The following is a 17,441-nucleotide window of genomic DNA, read 5'->3' on the forward strand; positions in this document are numbered from 1 at the left end:
TCATCATATTGATGCCGAACTTGGTGCGGACGCCCGATCGGCATAGCGCACTACAGCCCAGAACTCCCGGGCTCAAGCGATCCTCCCACCTCAGCCTCCCGGCTAGCTGGGACTACAGGCACGCGCCACCGCGCCTGGCGGGTTCATCATAATTTTAAATTACTTTGGTGTGTCAATTTGAACACTAGAGTGATTTTATAAAAACAATTAGAAACTTGAATTCAATAATTTTACAACTGTACTGCGTCTTAAAATATTTTATAGCAAACTTGGATAAAATATATAAATAATCCAAGGGTGTAAAGTAGAAAGTGAAAGCCCGCTTCTCCCAGTTCCAACCCCCGATGTTGCCAATGTTAAACGTTGTATGTTCTTGCAGACATGCATCTTTGATTTTTGCCTTCATATACACTACTCATTTAAAAATTGTTTCTGTTGAATAGAATCCTAAAAGACTGCTGTATTATATGATCTTTTTAAAGTATGTTGTTAAATTTCCCCTCTTCTCAAAAAATCACAATTTTGCACAAATATACATGCACAGAATACAGTATGTTGATGTAGAAGATAATACATGTTCTCTGCAGAAAATATGAAAATAGAGGAAAGGACTGGGAAGAAGTTTAAAGTTGGCTTTCAGCCCACCAATAGAGATAACACTATTAACCATGTGGCACATGTAATTTATATATACATCTAATTTATATTGAATACTTTATATGTACATAATATGTATACATAAATGTATAATTTATATGTATAATTTATTTTTGAGACAGGGCCAGGCTAGAGTGTAGTGGCATTGCAGCCTCTAACTCCTGGGCTCAAGCTATCCTCCCACCTCAGCCTCCCGAATAGCTGGTACTACAGGTGTGCTCCACCACGCCCGGCTAATTTTTAAAATTATTTATGGAGGTGGAATCTCGCTGTGTTGCCCAGGCTTACTATTTTAAAGTGGATGTAGGATACAAAAAAAAAAAAAAAAAAAAAAAAGCTCCTTCTACGTAGGTAAAGGAGAAAATACCGTGCCTTGTTAATAAGTAATTCCCTCATGATTCTTTTTCCCAGGAACTTGAGTGAGAAATCATAAATTGTCCTCATCTTTGAAACAGCAATTTAGCATTCTCATCTCCCTGGCAACCCAAGGCGCCTTTGCTTCCATGGTCTTCCGAGTGATTGATAGTGACCGCACCCAATAGAAACTTTCTATTTGTCGCATCTAACCAATCATATGTAAGCGCGGGGCTAGGGGCGTTTCCACCGGTGCCCTGGCGAGCTGCGACTTTCTTACATCTGCTGTGCATCATCAGTCCGCGCCAGGGCCACTATTGGCCCGCTACGGTCAACGAAGTGGCTGCTTTGTGGTAGCGGCAATGAGTTGCGCCGGGGCGGCGGCGGCTCCCTGCCTTTGGCGGCTGCGGCCAGGTGCTCAGCAGTCCCTCTCAGGTAAAGGGAAGCGCACGGCCACAGTCCTGCGGCAGGCTAGCGAGCTAGGGGATTTTCGCTTGAGATTTGGGTCGAAGAGGTCATGGGGGAAGAGGTTCGTAACGTCACAGTCCTGCGACGGAGCGCTACTGCGTGACTTCAGCCTGGGCGCTGGCGCGGACGGGGCGGTGCCTGTGGTTCGCTGCGAGAGTGACAGGCGGACGAGGGTGGTTTCGGCATTGAGAGTGACGCAGTTGCACACCTGTGCAGTGATGTCATGGCAGGTGCGGCCAGCGTTCCAAATCAAGGACAGTTGGCGACACTGAAAGTTCAGCGTCCCAGGGAGTCTCTCTTTGTAGTCTTTGCCCAGGGCCTGCCTTGCCAGGCAAAGCGTAGCCTGACGACTAGCAGCCTGCGCTATTTCTGGGAGCTCGCTAGAAATGCTGATTATCAGGCCCCACCCCGACCTACTTGGTCGGTATCTGTGATCTGTGCACAGGACCTTTAGGTGATTTGCATGCACTGTAAACTTTGAGAGCCCTCAGTATAGTGCAAGGAGCATCGAATTTGGAGTAGAGAGATATGGTTTTGGAGCCTGGTTCCTGCTTACCTTGTTTTATCTGTGCTTCCTTAGAAAATTGTCATGAGGCCGGAAGCGGTGGCCCACGCCTGTAATCCCAGCACTTTGGAAGGCCGAGGCTGGAGGATCACCTGAGATCAGGAGTTCAAGACCAGCCTGGCCAGCCAATTGGTGAAATTCACCAATTTGGTGAAATTACAAAAATACAAAAATTACTAAACTACAAAATACTAAAAATACAAAAATTAGCCGGGCGTGTTGGAACATGGCTGTAGTCCCAGCTGCTGGGGAGGCTCAGGCAGGAGAATTGCTTGAACCGATACTGCTCCATTGCACTCCAGCCTGGACAACAGAGGGAGACTTTGTCTCCAAAAAAAAAAAAAAAAAAAAAAAAAGAAAGAAAAGACAAAGAAAATTGTCATAAGAGCGTTTTCTCAACGTTAAATCACCGTGTACCGCCTTCAGGATTTTTGCCTAATGGCAGTACTGCTTGAACTTTTTATTACTATATGTGTTTTTTGTATAACCATGTCCCATTTTTAAATTAAATTGATTTTCTTGAAACAAAATCCTTATGGTGAATGGGAAGCCAGTGCCACTTGCCTCAAATGGATGAGTAATCATTAAAAAACCCTGAAATTGAAAAGTTATGAAATTGTGTTAAGTACTGTCTTTCTGTTAAAACGGGGAAATCAGCAAGTGTTGGGAACGTGTTCAGGATATACCAACTGTGTATGGAGATATATTCCTTAATGAAATAAAAGAGATTGCAGGGCCGGGCGCGGTGGCTCAAGCCTGTAATCCCAGCACTTTGGGAGGCCGAGGCGGGTGGATCACGAGGTCAAGAGATCGAGACCATCCTGGTCAACATGGTGAAACCCCATCTCTACTAAAAATACAAAAAATCAGCTGGGCATGGTGGCGCGTACCTGTAATCCCAGCTACTCAGGAGGCTGAGGCAGGAGAATTGCCTGAACCCAGGAGGCGGAGGTTGCAGTGAGCCGAGATCGCGCCATTGCACTCCAGCCTGGGTAACAAGAGCGAAACTCCGTCTCAAAAAAAAAAAATAAAATAAAATAAAAAAAATAAATAAAATAAAATAAAAAATAAATAAATAAATAAAAGAGATTGCAAGAGAATTTAAAAGAGTAGCCCTTACCTCAGGGAGTTATTTATTGCATATCCATAAGCCACTTAAATTTCATAGATACCTCACTGGCGGGTTTTATACACTTTGGGAAAATATAGACATAAAGTGATGCATTTGAGAGCTTCTAGCACCGAGCCTCAGTTTTATTTTAAAGTGTGTGGCAATGCAGGAAAAACTCTGAGGGTTGTTGAATGCGAATTTTAATGCTGCGCTGTTCAGCCAGTGAGCATAACAGAGTAAGCTTTATTTCTGTTTATAAAGTTACTTTGCTTCTTATATCTCATTTTATCCTCATAACTCAGTAAGAGAACTTTATTATTGTATGTTTTCACTTAAAAAGGAAAGAGCCTGATTATTGTCTTTTTTTTTTTTTTTTTTTTTTTGAGACAGAGTCTTGCTCTGTCACACAGGCTGGAGTGCAGTGATGCGATCTCGGCTCACTGCAACCTCCGCCTCCCAAGTTCAAGCGATTCTCCTGCCTCCGACTCCTGAGTAGCTGGGGGCGGCAGGCATGCACCACTGCACCTGGCTAATTTTTGGTAATTTTGGTAGAGACAAGGTTTTGCCGTGATGACCAGGCTGGTCTCAAACTCCTGACCTCAAGTGATCCTATCTTCTTGGCCTCACAAAGTGCTGGGATTACAGGCGTGAGCCACCGCACCCAGCCAATGATAATTACCAATTTTATATGTAAGAAATGTCAATTCTCGTTTTTCCTAGGTTAGTGTTAGAGATGGGACACATGTTTTCCTTTTCCCTTCCTTCCTTCCTTCCTTCCCTTCTTCCCTCCTTCCCTCCTTCCTTCCTTCCTTCCTTCTTCCTTCCTTCTTCCTTCCTTCCTTCCTTCCTTTTTTGAGACAGAGTCTCACTCTGTCACCCGAACTGGAGTATAATGGCAGGGTCTCGGCTCACTGCAGCCTCCACCTACCAGGTTCAGGTTACTCTTCCACCTCAGCCTCCCAAGTAGCTGGGACTAAAGGTGCGTGCCATGATACCTGGCTAATTTTTGTATTTTTGGTAAAAATGGGGTTTCACCATGTTGGCCAGGCTGATCTCGAATTCTCAAGCAATCCATCTGCCTTGGTCTCCCAAAGTACTGGGATTACAGGCATGAGCCACTGCACCTGGCCTATCTTGAGTCAGATATGCTTAGTGAGTTGGAGGAGGTCATGCTGAGGAGTGGACCACAGTTGGGTCATGATGCTTCAGAACTCCACATCCATGCTTCTTTCTTAAAAGTGTGACATTTAAAACCCCATCTGGTGGAAAATTTCAAGTGCAGAACCACGCCAAATTTCACCAACCCACCTCATCACCTTGTGTCCAGAGCACTCAAGACTTTGTCATAAAAGAACCACATATGTATCCAAAATGAATTTTTTCCGCATATTCTCTGGCTGTTGAAGTTAGCCTAAGTGAAAAGAAGTATGCATAAAAGACATGGTAGTCACGTCTTAAGAGCCCTGAAACACATTTCAAAGTGATGCCAGTGCTGGCTGGGCATGGTGGCTCATGCTTGTAATCCCAGCAGTTTGGGAAGCCGAGGTGGGAGGATTGCTTGAGCTCAGGAGTTTGAGGCAGCCTGGGCAACATGGTGAAACCCCGTCTCTACTAAAAATACAAAAACATAGCTGGGCATGGTAGTGCATGCCTACAGTCCTAGCTACATTAAAGCCTTAGCTACTCTGGAGACTGAGGCAGGAGAATTGCTTGAGTTCAAAAGGTGGAGGTTGCAGTGAGCTGAGATTGTGCCACTGCACTCCAGCCTGGGTGACAGAGCCAGACTCTGTCTCAAAAAAAAAAAAGAAAAAGTGATACTAATGCGATTGAAGCTGCCGTTACAAACTGAATGACCCGTAGGTCTCTATTTACCTTATCTGCAAAATGAGGTGAATACACCTTACAAACCTAAGAATGCTGCAAAACTTCTCTTGCAGGGAAAAAAGCCTTTTGAGTTACTCTAATATAAGGTTCAGAGAATATAATTAAGATGTTGAGATTAGGAGATTTATTTTTAAAGATAAAATATAATCTGTCATGAAGAATTTACATTTTGAAGATGAGAGTTCATTTGAGTTGACTTTTTACTATAATGGGGTAAAATCTAAGCTCTAAGGCTAGTCTCAAAATCGAATGCCTGAGGGTGTGGCATTCAAAATTTTTTTTTCTTTTTGTTTTCAGAGTCTCACTCTGTCGCTCAGTTCAAGATCAGGAGTTCAAGACCAGCCTGGCCAACATGGTGAAATTACAAAAATAGAAAAATTACTAAACTACAAAATACTAAAAATACAAAAATTAGCCGGGCGTGTTGGAACATGGTTGTAGTCATAGTGGAGTGTGTGGTGGCGCAATCTCGGCTCACTGCAACCTCTGTCTGTTGGGTTAAAGCGATTCTCCTGCCTCAGCCTCCCAAGCAGCTGGCATTTTAGGCATCTGCCAACACAGCCAGCTAATTTTTGTATTTTTGGTAGAGACAAGGTTTCACCATGTTGGCAAGGCTGATCTCAAACTTCTGACTTCAGGTGATCCATCCTCCTGAGCTTCCCAAAGTGTTGGGATTTACTATCCGTAAAAGGATTTTACCTAAGAGTAACAAAGAATAAACACTTGCATTTCAGCCTATGGAAGAATCGGTGTCAGATATCGCAGTTCAGGAATGACCTTAGACAATATCAATCGGGCAGCTGTGGATCGAATAATCCGGGTGGATCATGCAGGCGAATACGGAGCAAACCGCATCTATGCCGGGCAGATGGTCGTCCTGGGTCGGACAAGTGTTGGGCCAGTCATTCAGGTGGGTACTTCCTCATCTCCCTCAGCCTGGTCTACTGAATGGGCAGATCCAAAGGCCTTCAAGTAACGAATCACAGGAGGTCATGCGTTCCCCAGGGAGATGCTGTTGTCTCCAGGAGAGCGAAAGTTGGTTCATGGTGGAGAGATGGGGAGCAGAAAGCGTATTTTAAAAATTTATTTATTTACTTATTTATTTATTTTTCAGACAAGGTCTCGGTCTTGTCCCCAGACTGGAGTACAATGGCACAATCTCGGCTCACTGCAACCTCCGCCTCCTGGGTTCAAGGGATTCTCCTGCTGTAGCCTCCTGAGTAGCTGGGATTGCAGGCACTCACCACCCAGGCCTGGCTAATTTTTATATTTTTAGCAGAGACAGGGTTTCATCATGTTGGCCAGGCTGGTCTTGAACTCCTGACCTCAGGTGATCTGCCTGCCTCGGCCTCCCAAAGTGCTGGGATTACAGGTGTAAGCCACTGCGCCCAGCCTCATATTGCTCTTTTTATGGACAAAGCACAGATAGACATAAAGTACATAGATAGGTATGCAGTATATCTTTGGCATCAATACTTCATGGCGGGGGCAGGCAATAATGAAAAAGTTGAGAATTGCTCAGCACAGCAGTCAACTGTGCTGAAAGATTGTAATCCCACCCCCCACAGAGCCAGTGGAGATATTGTATCCCAAGAGGCAATGGAAGGACCTGGAATTTGTAGTTACACAGACCTAATTCACATTTTGGCGCTCTCCCACCTCCTACCTGTATGACCTTGAGGATGTCACAGGACTTTTCTGGGTTTCCATTTCCCTATCTGCAAAATGGTTTCATGACGGCCTGGGTTTGGATAAGGAATCAGGACTGGCCTGTAAAGGTCAAGTTAGTACAAGTTAAATGGCCTTCCCTGAGTCCTTGGGCAAGCTACTCAGCCTCTCTGTGCTTCAGTGTTTTCTGTATACTGGGGAAGTAATAGTGTGTTCTTCACAGGGATTGTGTGGATTGAATGAATTGCTGGCATAAAGCCGTGTGACAGCACCTGGCACTTAAAAAGTTCCATGTAAGTGTTCGCTGCAGCTAGAATTCTCCCTTTTTCCTTCAATGTAAATAATATTCAGGGCCGGGCATGGTGGCTCATGCCTGTAATCCCAGCACTTTGGGGGGCCGAGGCTGATAAACTGTTTGAGCCCAGGAGTTTGAGACCACCCTGGGGGCCATGACGAGACTCTGTCTCTACAAAAAATAAAAAAATTAGCTGGGTGTGATGGCTTACACCTGCAATCCCAGCACTTTGGGAAACTGAGGCAGGTGGATCACCTGAGGTCAGGAGTAGGAGATCAGCCTGGCCAACAAGGTGAAACCCTGTCTCTACTAAAAATACAAAAAAATTAGCTGGGCGTGGTGTGCATGCCTGTAGTCCCAGCTACTCAGGAGGCTGAGGCAGGAAAATCACTTGAACCTGGGAGGCAGAGGTTGCAGAGAGCCAAGATTGCACCACTGTACTCAAGCCTGGGCAACAGAGTAAGACTCTGTCTAAAAAAAAAAAAAAAATTAGCCCAGTGTGATGGCGTGCAACTGTAATCCCAGCTAATCTGGGAGGCTGAGATGGGAGGATCGCTTGAGTCTGGAGGCTGAAGCTGCAGTGAGCTGTGAGCTTGCTACTGCACTGCATTCTGGGTGACAGAGTGAAACCCTGTCTCAAAACAAAAACAACAACAAAATGATTCTATTCTAGTATCTAGAAGGAAATTACACAGCAGCTAATGTTCTGCCCTCCTGATCTTGAAATGGGTTATTTCTTATGTTTGTGGACCCTTGTAATTTAATAGACACATGTGGGCCTGAGAGACTTCTGCTGGAACCATGGCTCATGGCAGTCTTACCTGGAATGGAGATAATAGACTCTGGTTTTCTTGGTGCTCTCTTCTCTTTGTCAAAGATTCCTTTAGTCTGATGTTTTTCCTTTTTCCATTGATATTTTGTGGGGAATGGGGGAGACAGCAATTCCCATCATTTCCTCCATTTCTGTTTTGCTTACTGTATACCGCATGTATGAGTAAGAGGTCTCTATGGAATGCTTGCATGTCTTTATTTTCATGTTTCTTGCAGAAAATGTGGGATCAAGAAAAGGACCATTTGAAAAAGTTCAATGAGTTGATGGTTACGTTCAGGGTCCGGCCGACAGTTCTGATGCCCCTTTGGAATGTGCTGGGGTTTGCACTAGGTACGTGTCTCTATAGAAGAGCTTATGCAAGCTTGGGGATCTGGGATAAGTCAGTGGTTCAGGTATTGTGCTCACAATTCTTGCTGTGTCTTCTTATGACCTCATTCTGTTTACTTCATATTTTTCTTTTTTTTTTTTTTTTGAGACGGAATCTCGCTCTTGTTACCCAGGCTGGAGTGCAATGGCGCAATCTTGGCTCCCCGCAACCTCCATCTCCTGGGTTCAGGCAATTCTCCTGCCTCAGCCTCCTGAGTAGCTGGGATTACAGGCACGCACCACCATGCCCAGCTAATTTTTTGTATTTTTAGTAGAGACGGGGTTTCACCATGCTGACCAGGATGGTCTTGATCTCTTGACCTCGTGATCCACCCGCCTCGGCCTCCCAAAGTGCTGGGATTACAGGCTTGAGCCACCGCGCCCGGCCTACTTCATATTTTTCTAAAGTTAAATTGACTGCCTTTTTTTTTTTGTGGCTTAAATTTATTTAAGATAGAATCTTAATGTCTTAAAAAAAAAAATAGGCCAGGCACAGTGGCTCACACCTGTAACCCTAGCACTTTGGGAGGCCGAGGTGGGTGGATCATGAGGTCAAGGGTTCAAGACCAGCCCAACCAACATGAAACCCTGTCTCTATTAAAAATACCAAAAGTAGTTGAGCGTGACGGCATGTGCCTGGAATCCCAGCTACGTGAGAGGCTGAGGTGGGAGAATTGCTTGAACCTGGGAAGTGGAGGTTGCAGTGAGCTGAGATCGTACCACTGCACTCCAGCCTGGGTGACAGAGTGAGATTAAATCTCAGAAAAAAAAAAAAAATAGAGCCAGGGTCTCACCTGTTGCCCAGGCTGGAGTGCAGTGGTACAGTCGTAGCTCACTGCAACCTCAAACTCCTGGGTTCAAGTGATCCTCCCACCTAAGCTTCTGAGCCTGAGTAGCTTGGGCTACAGGCACATGCCACCACGCACAGCTCTATTTTTTTTGTAGAATTGGAGTCTCATTATGTTACCTAGGCTGGTCTCAAACTGCTGGCCTCAAGTGATCCTCCCTCTTTGCCCTCCCCAAAGTACTTGGATTACAGTCGTGAGGCATCCCACCTGGCCTAATGTCACTATTATAAACGGAAAATACAATAAAAATAAACAACAGAGAAAAACGGCTAGATAATTCAATTGTAGCCAGATACCGTTCTCTGACAAAGATTCTCAACCTGAGATCTGTTCACTCTTTTAAAAAAGGGAGAAGAACAAATGGTATAAAAGACCAAAGATATACTCACCTCAAATGCTGACTTTCTCTTGGCCGTGGTCAGGATAAACAGCATTGAAAGGTGAATGGCTTTTCTACTGTGTAGTTCCAGGTTTAACACTGGGATCTGGTCTCTCCTAAGACAGTGGTTCTCCCTCAGGGTGAGTTTGCCCCTCTGAGGACATGTGGCAATATCTAGGGACTTTTTTTTTTTTTTTTTTGAGGTGGAGTCTCACCCTATCACCCAGGCTGTAGTGCAGTGGTGCAGTCTCTGCTCACTGCAGCCTCCACCTCCCAGGTTCAAGCGATTTTCCTGCCTCAGCCTCCCAGGTAGATGGGATTACAGGCACCTGCCACCACAACCAGCTAATTTTTGCATTTCTTTTTTTTTTTTTTTGAGACGGAGTTTCGCTCTTGTTACCCAGGCTGGAGTGCAATGGCGCGATCTCGGCTCACCGCAACCTCCGCCTCCTGGGTTCAGGCAATTCTCCTGCCTCAGCCTCCTGAGTAGCTGGGATTACAGGCACGCGCCACCATGCCCAGCTAATTTTTTGTAGTTTTTAGTAGAGACGGCGTTTCACCATGTTGACCAGGATGGTCTTGATCTCTTGACCTCGTGATCCACCCGCCTCGGCCTCCCAAAGTGCTGGGATTACAGGCTTGAGCCACCGCGCCCGGCCAATTTTTGCATTTCTTAGTAGAGACAGGGTTCACCATGTTGGCCAGGCTGGTCTTAAACTCCTGACCTCTGGTAATCTGCCCACCTTGGCCTCCCAAAGTGCTGGGATTATAGGTGTGAGCCACCGTGCCTGGCCCTCGGGACATGTTTGGTGGTCAAAACTTAGTTGATGCTGCTGGCATCTAGTTGGTAGAGGTCAGGGATGCAGTTAAATATCCTACCAAGCATGGGACAGTCCCTGTCACAAAGAATGACCCAGCCCTGAAGTCTGGTGCAGAGGCTGAGAAGCCTTGACCACAGATGATTTCTGTTACCGGTCATATCTGTCTCTTACTTTTCTGGTCTGGCTTGAACAATCCCAGGGGCGGGAACCGCCTTGCTTGGGAAGGAAGGTGCGATGGCTTGCACTGTGGCGGTGGAAGAGAGCATAGCACATCACTACAACAACCAGATCAGGACGCTGATGGAGGAGGACCCTGAAAAATACGAGGAACTTCTTCAGGTATTTGCCCATGCTCTAGAACAGGGCTGCTCAAGGAGGCAAAGGGCAGACAGCAGTTGGGTAAGAGGAAAACATTCGAGATTGTTAGGGAATGATAGGGTTTAGAGGCCCACTCAGTTTAAAGGTGAGCAAACTGAGGACCAGAGAGGTGAATCCATCTGCCCTGGTCATACAGCACAGACAGAGCTGGGGCTAGAACCTTTGTCTCCTTTGTGTTTTTTTCTTTTTATTTAGAGATGGGGTCTTGCTCTGTTGCCCAGACTGGAGTACAGTGGCACAGTTATAGCTCACTGCATCCTCAAACTCTTGGGTTCAAGTGATCCTCCCGCCTCAGCCTCCCGAATACCTGGTACTACAGGTACATGCCACCATGCCCAGCTACTTTTTTTTTTTTTTAAGAGATGGAGTCTTACTATGTTTTCCAGGCTGGTCTGAAACTTCTGGGCTCAAGGGATCCTCTCTCCTTGGCCTCCCAAAGTGCTGGAATTATAGGCACAAGCCACCACATCTGGCCAGAACACTTGTCTCTTGAGCCCTGGTCTGTTCACTTCTTTTTTTTATTTTTAATGTTTAAAATTTTTAGTAGAGATAGATTCTGTGTTGCCCAGGTTGGTCTTGAACTCCTGGGCTCAGGTGATCCTCCTGCCTTGGCCTCCCAAAGTGCTGAGATTACAGGTGTGAGCCACACCACCCGGTGCTGTTCACTTCTTTTTTTTTTGAGATGGAGTCTTGCTCTGACGCCCAGGCTGGAGTGCAGTGTGCAGTGTCGGCTCACTGCAGCCTCCGCCTCCCGAGTTCCAGCGATTCTGCCTCAGCCTCCTGGGTAGCTGGCATGCACCACTATACCCAACTAATTTTTGTATTTTTAGCAGAGACGGGGTTTTACCCTATTGGTCAGGCTGGTCTCAAACTCCTGACCTCAGGTGATCCTCCTGCCTCAGCCTCCCAAAGTACTGGAATCATAGGCGTGAGCTACCATGCCTGGCCCACTTCTTTAACACTGGTAGATTCTAAGCAGATGGTGTGAGCAGGAACCCTTTAGATTCAATAAATGAATTAATAGATATCCTGAGATAATTTTCCACAGCAAATAAGGGAACTGTTTAATTTTTTAGAGTCTAAATCTGAGATTGGCAAACTATGACCTGTGGCCAGCTACCTGTTTCTTTAAACTTTTTTGTTTTTTGAGACGGAGTCTTGCTGTGTCACCAGGCTGAAGTGCAGTGACACGATCTTGGCTCACCACAACCTCCACCTCCCAGGTTCAAGCGATTCTCCTCTCTCAGTCTCCCGAGTACCTGGGATTACAGGCGCACACCACCACACCCAGCTAATTTTTGTATTTTTCGTAGAGACGGGGTTTAACCGTGTTGGCCGGGGTGGTCTCGATCTCTTGACCTTGTGATCCGCCCACCTCAGCCTTCCAAAGTGCTGGGATTACAGGCGTGAGCCACCATGCCTAGCCTTTAAATAAACTTTTATTATAACACAAGCACACTCATTTATTTGCATGTCTCTGGCTGTTTTTCCTGGCTACAGTGGCAGAGTTGGGTAGCTGGGACAAAGTATTTACTCTCTGAACTTTTATAGGAAAAGCTGGCCTCCCCATCTTAGGCTATTCTAAGAGGCTTTAGCCTTCAAAATGAAATGGAACAGCAGGACAGCTGGAAGGCTAACTTGTTTCGGCGTCTTTTTATTTAACCAGGTGATTAAGAAATTTCGAGATGAAGAGATTGAGCACCATGACATAGGCATTGACAACGATGCAGAATTGGTAGGCCGATTGTTACCTGTCCTGCTTTGGGGCTCCTTATTGGGGAGGGAGGCTGAGGGGGCAGGAGGTTTCTGTTCCCAGAAAAATACATTTTAAGCGACAGCCCAAGGGAGAGAAAACCAATGATGTTGCTTTAGAAAAAGCAAGCAAGCAAGCGCATTATTGCTCCTGATTGAGAATCTCTCCTTGCTTTATCCCTTTTCCTTTTCCCCAGGAGCTTTTTTTTTTTTCTTTGAGACAGAGTTTTGCTCTGTCGCCCATGCTGGAGTGCTGCGGTGTGATCTCAGTTCACTTTAGCCTCTGCTTTCTGGGTTCAAGCAATTCTCTTACCTCAGCCTCCTGAGTAGCTGGGATTAGAGGTGCACAGCACCATGCCTGACTAATTTTTGTATTTTTTATTTTTAGTAGAGACGGAGTTTTTGCCATGTTGGCGAGACTGGTCTCGAACTCCTGACTTCAGGTGATCTGCCTGCCGTGGCCTCCCAGGAGCTTCTTTTCGTTTCCTCTGAGAATCTGGATGACTCCAACGCTTTGGCAGTAGCAGAGGCATTCTGAGATTTTGAATAGCTTTCTTTGAAACTAAAACAAATTCTTTCTTAGATTTCTTATACAGAGAAATCAAAACCCTGGCCTGCCAGCCCTGAATCTTACAACTGAAAATAAAGACATAACATGTTTCTTTGTTTGCTTATTGTTTTTAACAGGCTCCAGCATATGCCATCCTGAAGAGCGTTATCCAGGCCGGTTGCAAAGTGGCGATATATTTATCAGAAAGATTGTAAAATGTGTCCAGCTATGCCTATCTATAAAAGATGATAATTTACCAAGTGACATTTGCAGAGAAACAAATGTACAGGTATCACTGTGCTTTTTTTTTTTCTTAACGTAACATGGAGTATGAATCACTGTACTTTTGTACAGTGTGAATTTTGTTAATAAATTATAAGGTGGCTTTTCTTTTTTTAAATCAATAAAACTCTCCAGTGTTGATTTTTCTCTGTGTTGTTTTTTGCCATGAGACTGACAGGTCACCAGCCTTGTTCAGATTACAGCAAACGAAGCTGGGCCTTGTGTGGTCTCATACTTAAGTTTTGTTTTATATACATGTTTTTCTTTTACATACATGTATATGTATATTGTTGGAGACAGGGTCTCACTCTTTTTCCAGGCTGGGTCACAACTCACTGCAGCCTCGAACTCCCAGCCTCAAGCAATTCCCTCACCTCAGCCTTTCAAATAGCTGGGACTATAGATGTGCACCTCCACACCTGGCTAATTTTTTCTATTTTTTTTTATAGAGGCAGAATCTCACTGTGTTGCCATGCTGGTCTCTAACTCCTGGGTTCAGCAGTCCTCTTTCCACCTCCCAAAGTGCTGGGATTATAGTCATGAGCCACTTCACCAGGCTCATTTTCTCCTGAAATGTCAAGGACAAATCATTAATAATGAGCAGGAATTTTTAGGGGAAAAACAATTTGGTTTACTGATAACAAAAGGTAATTGGAAACATGAGAGTATTTATGATTGGCCAAGCAGAACTGTGAAGTCCATCAAGTGAGTCAAAGATCGTCGTCATTACTGTTGAGTTGTGGGTGATATGGGTGGGAGACTGCTGCAGTCTGAATGTTTGTGTCTCCCCAGAATTCATATGATGAAATCTTCACCCTCAAGTTGATAGAAGGTGGAGCCTTTGGGAAGTATAAGATATGAGGGTGGAGCCCTCATGAATGGGATTAGTGCCTTATAAAAGGCCCCAGAGAGATTCCTCATACTCTCCACAGTGTGAGACTTCAAGGGGCCTGGTCTCTGAGGAAGTGGACTTTTCACAAGCACAAATCAACCAGCACTTTAATCATGGACTTCCCAGTCTCCAGGACTGTGAGCAATAAATGTTTGACGTTTATAAGCCACCCAGATTGTGGCATTTTGTTATAGCAGCCTGAACAGACTAAGATGGGGTGTTGCCTCCATCAAAGAATATACTAACTTGTGGATTATTTGTGAAATTGAATTACAGTCATTTCTGTAAGGTCTTTTACTGCTCCTTCCCCCACAAAAAAAAAACAAAGCAAAACTGATTCAAAATGTCATACTTTAATGAAACATTTTATAATTTGCAAATTTTTAAGTAATTTGTAAAAAATCTTGATCAGTGGATCTCCTCTCTAGCTGCTCATTAGAATTTCCTGTGGAGATTAAATTTTTTGTTTGTTTGTGGATCAAGGGTTCTGACTTGTTTAGGGTAGGGTTCAGGATCATAGGGTTTCTGAAGCTCCCGGGTGATTCTGCTGTGAGTTGGGGCTGCCAGTCCCTGAGCTAGATTATAAGATGCTTCTGGGAAATAACCGTATTTTAGGAATTTGCCTTCCAACCAGTGCCCTATGTTTAATCAGCACCTGATGACTTGGCGGGGCTTGCCCCACCACGGTCTGGCTTTGAAGGGCAGTGGATGCCAGGACCATTTGGATTAATCTTCTGCCACCTCTTTCTTTTCCTCAACCAAGAGTGAATTTAATTTTATTTAATCTAGTGAAAGTCTACAAATCATAATTGTAATAAATTAAGGCCAGGCATTTGTTTTATATTAGATAAGATAAAGCCAAAGGTTTGAACAAGTTGTAGATGGTTTGTAAACATTAATCTTGTAAAATAAATTCTCTGTGAACATATTTATTAAATTCAAAAGGGTATTTGGTTTTTCTGTAAATTGAACCTTGGAATAAAAGCACAACAAGGTTTTCTTAAAGCACTGATCTGCTCTTTTACAAGAATTTGTAAAGGGTTATAAAAGGTTTATAAGAATCTCACTTCATGGTCAAACTGGTTAAGATTGGATAGATTTATCTATAAGGTTTTATTAAAAATTGGGGATGACGTTGTTAGTAGATTGATGCAAGGGTGTAATTTGACTCTTGAACAAGATTTTCATGTAATAGTCAAGGATAATGAAAGATTTTTGTTTGCCTTGTGAATAAACTACCAAAAAAAGAAGGGAAAGGAAAGAGACAAATTGTTAGGAAAGTTGTCTTCCCTCTTACTGAGTAAAGGTTGTGTGCCTTTTTTTTTTTTTTTTTTTTTTGAAACGGGGTCTCACTCTTTTTACCCAGGCTGGAGTGCAATGGCGCGATCTCAGCTCACCGCAACCTCCGCCTCCCGGGTTCTGGCAATTCTCCTGCCTCAACCTCCTGAGTAGCTGGGATTACAGGCATGCGCCACCATGCCCAGCTAATGTTTTGTATTTTTAGTAGAGACGGGGTTTCACCATGTTGACCAGGATGGTCTCGATCTCTTGACCACGTGATCCACCCGCCTCGGGCTCCCAAAGTGCTGGGATTACAGGCTTGAGCCACCGCGCCCGGCTGTGTGCCTTTTAAAAAAGTTTTTGAGTCATCATTTTGTCTAATGGTAACCTGTAATTCTGTTTTAATAATATCAAGTGTTTTAAACCTTTAACATGTTTGGTAGGCTTCCCCAAATCAAATTTTAGCTTCAAGGTTGTCTTTTTTGACCCCTAACTTTTGGATGCTCCAGAAGTCTCCTGAATTATTTGACATGTTTAATTACATGGAATTGCCAAAATAAAAATAATGTTTAATTTTCTTCAGGTTACATTTTAGTGAATAACATTAACATGCGTTCCAAAATTATATGAGATTTCTAAAATTATACTGTCTGAGTATATGCTATCAATTATAATTAGGTTTATTAAGTTATTGTAAACCACAGAAATAACCAAATTTGTCAATTGTGTTTTCGACTGTGACTACCCAAAGACAGTTTTTGCATTCACAGACAATTGTAGTCTTGTTTTGATTCTCTTCAAAGGATGGTTTATAATCAGCTATAGAACTTTGACAGGTGCTCTTAAATGCAGGTTTCTGATATCTTTGGAGATTGTGATATTAGGATAAAGGAAAAACATTCAGGACTCCTGACTAGTTGAAATGTTCCTGAATATCAAGCAGAACAAGAGTTAACTGGGCTGAACTAATAGAAAACAAGTAATCTGTTTAACTTTTTGCTTAACACTTTGCTCATCTTCTGTGTTTCAGAGTCAAGAAAACTTTTATTTTGAGCTATTTATAACTTTTAACAATTGAGTAAGGTATACTGCTGTGAACCAAATTTGGAGCATATTTATTTCTCTCTGCTGGTTTCTCTAGAATTTGGAAACTATTTGTGAGTATTCTTATGGCAATGTAGTTATTTGCATCAGTGCAACAAGAATCCATTTTCTTTTGCAACAGGACACAATTGAAAAAACTGTTTTACCAGTTTCCGATAGAAGGGTGTGCTTCCCTTTAAGGAATCAAGCTTGACTTGCAGAGCCAAAAAAAAAAAGCTTCTTAGAAAAATTGGCCTCATACCTCATCTACACACTCCTTGTACAGGGCTCCTAACCTGTGATGAGTAAAGAATGTCACTTTCTAACAGGCCCAGGAGCCCCAAGTTATCTTGGGACCTCAAAAAGAGAGAAATTTACTCAACTCATAGGTATTTGAAGGTAGAAACCCATTCCTGGGCTTGGCTTTAAAAAGTCTTTCCTGAGATTCCTTATGGAACAGAATTCCATCAGAGCCAGTTTTAAAAGCATATATGAAAAATAATTATTCTTGCTGTACTTTATGCAAATAATCAGGCCAAGTAAAAGACTAAAGTTTATTTTGCAAACAACTCAGTCTTATCACAATTTAACAAAAATGTGGACTGGAGAGAAAAATTATGTTTCAAAACTCATCAGACTTGTCATTAAATTCTAGTCTCATTAGTTGTTTTTGTCTGTATTTTAGACTAATCCTACTTATTCCTGTGAACCAACCAGTGATCTCTGGCTGCAGCTCAGAAGAAACAAAAGGGATAGGTAATATAAAAATCTGAATCAGTATTCTAGTTCTGGGCAGCTATCCTGCAAATCCTGCCAGGTGACAGGGGAAAATGGGGTGCCCATAACCCGGAGATTTCTTTGGGAAAATAAGACCAGGGGAGCTAACCAAAGCCCAGCCCCATGCACCCCAATTTTAGCAAAACAACCTGTAGCCACAAGTTATCTGGGCATGTTGGCAGCCTCAGGATTTTTGAG

General features: G+C 43.7%; 1 protein-coding gene and 1 long non-coding RNA gene across 4 annotated transcripts; both read left to right on the forward strand.

Annotated features, from left to right (window-relative positions):
- Nucleotides 1-1,292: 1,292 nt before the first annotated feature.
- Nucleotides 1,293-13,355, forward strand: COQ7 (coenzyme Q7, hydroxylase). Of its 3 annotated transcripts, none has more exons than XM_032242814.1 (6): nt 1,293-1,446; nt 5,774-5,949; nt 8,050-8,164; nt 10,448-10,587; nt 12,293-12,361; nt 13,066-13,355. In XM_032242814.1, exons 1-6 carry the CDS (start codon nt 1,374-1,376, stop codon nt 13,141-13,143), a joined length of 651 nt encoding a protein of 216 aa, XP_032098705.1. In that variant the 5' UTR covers nt 1,293-1,373; the 3' UTR covers nt 13,144-13,355. The 3 variants fall into 3 exon arrangements, with proteins under 3 accessions (XP_032098705.1, XP_032098707.1, XP_032098706.1); XM_032242816.1 differs by having other exon boundaries at nt 1,340-1,446; nt 5,678-5,949; XM_032242815.1 differs by lacking the exon at nt 1,293-1,446 and adding an exon at nt 1,595-1,709.
- Nucleotides 13,356-13,606: 251 nt separating this feature from the next.
- LOC116526497 lies at nt 13,607-15,422 on the forward strand. The gene is made up of 2 exons (XR_004258184.1): nt 13,607-13,915; nt 14,003-15,422. It is a non-coding gene; the product is annotated as an uncharacterized LOC116526497 (long non-coding RNA).
- The last annotated feature ends 2,019 nt before the right edge of the window (nt 15,423-17,441 follow it).

This window comes from Sapajus apella, unplaced genomic scaffold (assembly GCF_009761245.1).
Source record: "Sapajus apella isolate SASKATOON/1434 unplaced genomic scaffold, GSC_monkey_1.0 scaffold51, whole genome shotgun sequence".
Lineage (NCBI taxonomy): Eukaryota > Metazoa > Chordata > Mammalia > Primates > Cebidae > Sapajus > Sapajus apella.